Source organism: Stylophora pistillata, chromosome 4, assembly GCF_964205215.1.
Source record: "Stylophora pistillata chromosome 4, jaStyPist1.2, whole genome shotgun sequence".
In the NCBI taxonomy this organism is placed as follows: Eukaryota; Metazoa; Cnidaria; class Anthozoa; order Scleractinia; family Pocilloporidae; genus Stylophora; species Stylophora pistillata.
In genome coordinates, this window is record NC_142522.1 from 20126826 (window position 1) to 20134561 (window position 7736).

The 7736-nt window shown below is 38.6% G+C and overlaps 1 protein-coding gene across 1 annotated transcript; it reads right to left on the reverse strand.

Annotated features, from left to right (window-relative positions):
* Nucleotides 1–34: 34 nt before the first annotated feature.
* On the reverse strand, nucleotides 35–1520 carry LOC148732783 (lactadherin-like). The gene is made up of 3 exons (XM_088757677.1): nucleotides 1285–1520; nucleotides 1002–1035; nucleotides 35–452 (listed from the first exon to the last, which is right to left on the reverse strand). Exons 1-3 carry the CDS (start codon nucleotides 1300–1302, stop codon nucleotides 109–111), a joined length of 396 nt encoding a protein of 131 aa, XP_088613803.1. The 5' UTR covers nucleotides 1303–1520; the 3' UTR covers nucleotides 35–108.
* Between the last annotated feature and the right edge of the window lie 6216 nt (nucleotides 1521–7736).

A 7736-nucleotide genomic window follows, 5' to 3' on the forward strand; every position in this document is an offset into this window, starting at 1 on the left:
ATTGTTCCATAAGCAAAAAAAGGAAAACAAGAAATATTAAGAAAAAAACGTTTTCTTCCAATTTCTTTCCACACCACCAAATTAAAAATTAACAATTGCTTTTTATGCCTAATACAATGAAATGTGTACAGTTGTTTCACCACGTGTTTCCTGGTAAGGTTCCCAATTTTCTCTATCCGTGGAAGTAAGCAGTAAGAAAGCTTTAACCCAAGAGTATTTGACCCATTCTGTGGATCCTTGGGTAGCAAGACCGCATGCTTGAATTATTTCTCCGACGTCAATCGTAAGCCTTTCTATTCTAGTGGAACTAGCCGAACACCAACCAGCGCCTCTGTTACCGTTGAGTCGACCACAAGCCGCCATACTACCAGGGTTGAAATAGGAAGATGCTGTTATCTGTTTATCAGGGATTATACTGCGATCAGCAACACCAACAGGATTCCTAAAGCAACCTAAAAAGAATCGATTTAATGTAATAACTGAATTAACCTTCAAACAGACAATGAATTGACTTTCCTTGCATCCAAAGCTGCCATTTTACGTAATTGCAATCGTGTATCTTTCCGGATAGTTTGCCCTTAATCTTTTAACGCACATGATGGTACTATGTATCTTATATAATGAGTAATTACTAGGTGAGGTTAAGCATGATATCATAACATATAAAAACCGAGATCTTTCCAAGCGGAATGCTGAGGCAGATAACACCGACATAAGGTTTGACAAATAAACAATAACCTCCAGTTGGCACGAAAATATGCTTGGATATTTGTCTGCGGACATTATCTGTTCCGAGATGCGAACATCTCATCTATTCATTTCTGAATTTTGAGTAACACATGTCCTAGGAAAAATATAAGAGCATGATTTTCGCGCCAAATGAAGGCTTTTGTGTTTAATGTCCATCGAATATTTTTGTATCGCGTGGTTAGACACGGAACAGCGCTGGTCTATGTTTTACGTTTGATAAAAGTACACAACTATGCAAATGTTTTTTATACCTGGCGACTCGCCTGAAGCTTGAAACTTAAAACTCTGTGAGAAATGATAGAATTTAAACATTAGCAGACATGAATTGAGAGTATGGAAACATGAAGACTCTAAAGCCTGAAGCTGAAACAGATCTAAAAGAGATCAAAAGTTTCTCTCATTTAAATAGCACTGGCTTCCTAACGAGTTTAAGCACGAGGGTCTTTTTTAAGCCGATTACCTCTTCTTTCACACTATATGTTCCAAATTTGAATTATTTATAGTTATGTGGCCACAATGAATGGGAATACTCACAAGAAATACTAGAGCCATTAATTGATGAAGATGTAAGGCCGTGATCTCTCAAACGTGGAAAAACTGCTCAGGAGAAATGTCAAAACTAGAACGACTGAAAAGGGAAACAAAAAGGAAATTTGAAGATGGTTGATAGGAAGTAGCAGTAATTTGAATGCGGATATGCACTTGGCTTGGAGTACGTTTACGGTCCCATATTTCAAATTGCTCTGTCGTCTCTTAAATGTACTTGTAAATGCAGACTGCTGTAGAGGCGAAAATCAACAAGATACCTACCATTAAATCAGCATTACATTAAAGAAACACTCGAGCCGTTTCTTTGTTCCTCGTCTTTTTCTTAGCAGATTTCCAAGAACGTTTCGATTTAATTTTTGGCAGTTTCGTGCGATATTGATCGTTTCTTTTGAGCTGAAAAATTGTCGTGGGGCCAGCCAAAGCGGATGCACCTCCGAATGCCCGAAGTTTGACCGCTGTTTTAAATACAAACCAATCAGTGAGCCCTTTGCTTGACGCAAACATCACGTAACTATGCCAAACATAAATATAAGCACGGTATTTCAAACCGAAAATAGTAACATATACGGAGGAAGAGTGATGAAATTTGTGGAATGGGTGATGTTAAAACACTTTGAAAAATTGACAATTCTACTGAGATTCTCGTTTTTCTTTACAAGTCTTACCTATTATTTGAAACACTAGCCAGAGTAATTGTAAGACTCGTCCTTTAACACTCAAATGTACAATGCTGGTGATGACTTCATGATTGGCAGCCAATTGAACTTCTTCATAATGACTCTCTTTTTCGATCAACCCTCGACGTTCCTCTCGGTATAGAATTGAACTGAAAGTGTCACTTAAAGAGAATAAACTACTCCTTTTTTATGAAAATAGCATTTTGCAAGAGCTAGACACTCGTGGCATTTTTTATTGGTGCTTGAAAAACTCAACCTGCCTTTCCTGCTTCCCTTACCAGTATGTTAAGAGAATTATCAGCAAGCCTTTTGTTGTTTATCATGACTTTGATTTCAAAAGTACCTAAAACACTCTCCGTTATTCACTTGACAGGTTTTGAAGCTCGCCATCTGACAAGCGGGCTCCATGGCTTCTTTTGCCCGATCTTCATACTGTTTCTTAAGGGAATTGATGTCACTGTTTCTACGCCAATTTGGACTCTACGGCCCTCTATCGTTATAGAACTTTCATCTTTAATGCTAAATGCTGCGAATCTAAAGTTTAAACTTTGATCACGACGTGACGACGCGTGAATAAGACGAAAAAGCTTATGTTTTATACAAGAAGTACTGATAAGTGTCTTTTACTCCCTCTACAATACTCTTTGTAATGTGCAAAGTCATTGTGCGATTCAGGTTTCTGATTCTAGACTACTTCGGCGGATTTCTAATTACGAGGCAAAGCTTGATACTTCAGACTGATTACATATTTCCAATTTGGAGAATTTCCGGCCACCCACGAAGAGGAGGAAGACGCAGCCTATTTCTTACAAGTGTTCACAATTAACATTTGGATAACTTATTGACGGCAGTTGAGAGTATCTTTATTTGTAGCACATATCGAAACATGACGGCTTTTTAAATGGTGTTTGAGCGATTCTCAAAATGTACCTGTAGAGTATTGAGTACTAATGCAACAAGTACTTGCATCAAAATACATAATGTTAGTGTATGGCCACTGAATATGAAAGCGTATTGTAATTAAGTAAGATGATTGTGCAAGCTCATTAGATAGTTGATCGTTTAATAAAGACAGCATAGAGAAAACAATGAAAAAGGGTATGTCTCCTGACTGACCCACTAAATGAATACGCAGTACTACTGAGCTTATGTTATTTTAAGATTGCGTACGTGAGATGAATTGAAAGAAGAGAGTGATATATTGCTTCAATTTGATCAGTTTAGTTTGCCGACCGCAAACACGGAAACTTTCCACGCAAGAGTGGGGTCTCAAGGAGAAAAAGAAATATTTCAGGAATCCACAGTTTTGAATCTGACCAAGAAGAGACAAGTTTTGTTCATTGCATATGTCCCATGTATAGTAGAGAAGAAGTTAGGGAAATCTGCGATCTACCAAAATTTGAGTGGCCGTCTTAAATGGCCACGGTCTGACAAAAGAAGTACACAAATAGAGTTCCGATTCGAAACTGTCTCAAAAGTTCTGTTGATCCAATATACAGATAGATGTCAAACTCTAATATTCATGATGGCTTAGAAAGGAAGTGAGAGCTCCTGAGTAGTTCAATTAATATCTGCACCACTTGCACAATGACAGATATTGATAAAGTATTAAACTAATATACCCCATTCATACCAAAGCTTTAACATTTCCTAAAAGCTGTTTTGATAAACACAGTTTGGTATTCCTTTCTTCGTAGAAACTGCTGCAACCGATGTTGGTCGGCTTCAAATATAGCACATTGAAAATACAAGCCTACTAACCACTTGAATCCTAGTAAAATAAATCAGTTTTTCAGTTCTTTATTTCTGATTTATATTCAGTTAAACTTGGTTTAACTAAACATGTTTTGCTGGTGTGAACAAGGTATAAGTTCAATGAGCACTTTCGGAAAGAGCAGACATCTTAAGGAAAACTTGCTTATATAAATTTTTTTCTGGACCTTTGACAGTTTCCTTGGCATGTGCAGTTGTCAAGTCATTGTCGGATATTGAGGAAAACTTTGTTTAGAGAGCTGATCTGGCAGTTTTTCGGAAAGGAAATCTGCCAAGAAAAACCCGCCGTGATTTTTTGTAAAGTATCAAATTATACGTCAAACTAATTAATTTCTTTTGCAGGCTTGCGCTGTTAAGTTACAAAGCTTTCTATTTTTACCCTTAATATTTGTCGCGAATAAAAGGGACCTTTTTGGATTTGTAACAGTAACTGAATACGACGGTCTACAATGCACGCTAATCAGTGATATGTATCTTTATTTACAACATTTCTTCTCTCTGTAAAATGTCCCTGTTTTGTTATTACATTGACTATTACTATTTCATGCGTCACTCTATTGACTTACACGCGCTATAGAGTATTACTAATAAGTATTCCAGCCCCTCTCTTAAGAATAATTTAAATTCAATTGATCGATTTTAATATCACTAGGAAAACCTGAAAGGAAAAGAAACAGCAAAATTAATAAGCTTTGTTAGGTCACAACATTTTACCTACCTAAACTCCTTGTTACTTATGCTTTTAGGTGTAATAATTTTCCTTATTTATTAGATCAAGGAGTTTTATGTCATATCGAGATATCACACTTGGCCCATAAGTTTCTCCAAACATGTGTTTTCCTATCACCTGAAATACTGAAAAGGAGTCATGTGATCTCTAGCAGGATTGAAAGAGTCACAAGGCTTTCAATAGGCCGTTTTCAATATGTTAAAATTCTCACATGGCTCTGAGGCATGGGGGAACAAAACAAAAGAAATGAATTATTCGCCTAAACGCTTTAAATAAAAGACTAATGAACCTACAGGTACTTGTGTTCCATACACTTCTACACTAAGAACTTTGTGATTATGAAAGTCAACTGGCTAGAACTGAATGATCTGAGCCCCTGTCACTTCTACTAGTATGATGTTTCAGTTTCTCATTACTCCGTAGATTTCCGCCGAAAATCTGTGGAAAATTGATCAGACATTAATGAAAACTTTTCGTCCTCGAAATATGATCAAAAGTTCATTGAAGTATATCTATGAAGTATCAAAGTCTTTCTTTTATAATCTACTGTAAGTTAAATTTGATTCTCTTTAACGCTCCTGAGTCATTCCACAGTAATGTGAAACTAGACATTGGTTTTTTAAAAAATATCAAATTTGCCTAAGATTAACTGAAAACTAAAAACGAAATGTTTAAAGTTGACAGTTTAAGCACTATCATACAATTTTCATGTCATATTCAAGTTTTCAAAAATAGTAAGTTATTCTGCATGGGTTGCCAAAAGCCGTTGCGGAGAAGACAAATGTTTTTTGACTTATTCGAAAGGCTGATTATTTTGTTTGAAAAGCCGCTCTGAGACTTCAACATTAAAAACATGGTCTAATACGATGGACCTACCTAACTTGAGTAATCAAAAACCGGTGTGAAGAGTTGCACTTTCCAGTCATAATATCTCCGCAACGATTTTACCACTAAGATGATCTTCTCCGCAACGATTTTACCACTAAGAGTTTTAAAAATATTTGAAAATACAAATTAAGTTACACTGGTGGTTAAAAGCATTTCTGAAATTATAAACAGTAAAAATGTCCCCGGCGTTTCGGTCGCAATCACGGACCTTCTTCAGGGGAAGTGGAAGAAAAATTCTATGCAAAAGCACCGATATAAACAAGACGCTGATTAAAATTCAAGATACGTGTCACTTTTTCATGTTAGCGAGAGTCAAGTTTAAATACTCCTTGGGGAGTAACGCCCCGTCGCCTCGGTTGAGTGGGTCTTTAGCGCATTTAATCTCCCATGCCTCGAGAATCTTTCTTTGGTGAGAGTTATTGTTAGTCCTGAGAATTGTGGCCTCATCCCATGCGAAATTGTGATTTGTTTTTATCGCGTGGTCAGCAAGTGCAGATCTTTCGCCTTGTCGCCGCGCGACAGCCTTTTGCTGCTCGCACTGCTATGAATTTTCCCTGCGTTTCGCCAACGAAACTCTTGCTGCAATCAGCGCAAGGAATGGCGTAAATGGGGTCACGAGTTTCCTCTTTGTCAACTTGGTCTTTCGGTTTTGGAAACATCTGGCTTATTGTCTGATAGGGTTTAAATGCCACCATAATGCCGTGGTCTTTTAGAACTCTCTTTATTGGCTCAGAGATCCTGCTAACGTATGGAATTATACTGTGCCCCCGTGCAGATTCTGTAACGGTGGTTATGTCTTTCAAGGGTGGTTTAGGCTTGCTGGCACCCAAGATGAAACGCTTGGGATATCCATTGGACTGCAATGTCGATATCACCCGTTTTTTTTTTCTTTCATTTGGTCGGATTTTGTTGTGGGATTTTTTCGGCCCGATCAATCAATGATTTAACCAAAGCGCGCTTATGCATACTGGGATGGTGCGATGAAGAAAACAGATAGCGATCAGTGTGGGTGGGTTTCCGGTAGACGGTGGTGGTTAATATTCCGTCTTCCTAATGGTGAACTATGGAGTCAAGGAAGGCAATTTTCCCCTCGCTTTCGCGTTCAATCGTGAACTTAATGCAGGGTTCAATTGAGTTCAAATATTCGAGAAAAGTTTGAGTACTATCAGGTTTCGAGGTTGTACTCACGTCGTCCACAAATCTTTTCCAAAACAGAGATTGATTGATAAGAGTAGTTAATGCTCTTTCTTCAAGGTCTTCCACGACCATATTTACCATTACGGCGGAAACGGGTGAGCCAATGCCTGTCCCATGGATCTGCTTATAATGCTTGTGGTCGTATTGAAAGTTGGTGGTTGACGGGCAGAAGTCAAGTAATTCGATAATGTCAGTGACAGGTAGGGCGGTCCTTTCTTGTACATTTTCGTCACTGACCAGGCGGTTATGAGCAACATTAACAGCTACATCTACCGGAATCGACGTAAACAAAGAGACGACGTCGAAAGAGACAAGCTCGTGGTCATCCTAAAGATTGATGTCAGCGATGCTTCCACAGAACTCAGTGCTGTTCTTGACAGTATAGGCGGAATTGCCAGTCAAGGGTTTTAAGATCTTAGCCACATGCTTGGAGAGATTGTAAGTGGGGGACGATAGGAATGAAACATGGCTCGTAGCGGGTTTACGTTCTTGTGAATTTTGGGCAGAATCGAGGAGCTAGACAATCCGAGCTGTGGAGGTGTCTGTAGAGTTTTTCCCCGATCGTACCCCCCCCCCCCCGTTTCATTTTCAGCAATATGCCGTTCATATCTCTATCCGTCTTTTTAGTTGGATCTTGCTTTAAGACTTTGTAGGTCAATTCGTCACTAAGAAGTTCTTTTACTTTATCGCCATAATCTTTGCTGTCCATGACTACTGTGCAGTTGCCTTTGTCCGCCGATATGATGAGTCTCGATTTGTCCTTTTGGAGGTCCTGTAAGGCTCTCATTTCCTTCGACGGAATATTTGATGGCGGTTGGCGGGCTCTGCCATGGACTTCTGAAACTTGTGCTCTCACCGTAAGTTTTCCTCGGTCGAGAGTTCAGTTATACTGCCTACCACACCAGCCACGAACTCTGCAATGGGAATCATGATTTTCTTTGGCGCAATAGCAAAGTTCATTCCCTTTTGCAAAGCAGATTTTTCAGTATTCGTGAGTGATTTACTTGAGATGTTTAAAACCCATTTTTCGCAGTCTACGGTGTTTTTAGTAGATGGTCGGTTTGATTTTGCCTCCGGTGCTTCCAATTTCTTTGTGTGTGCTGTCTTCATTCTCAAATTTTCTACTTGTTGTAAATCTTTGAATAATCTTTCGGTCCGTTTCAGATCGTCAG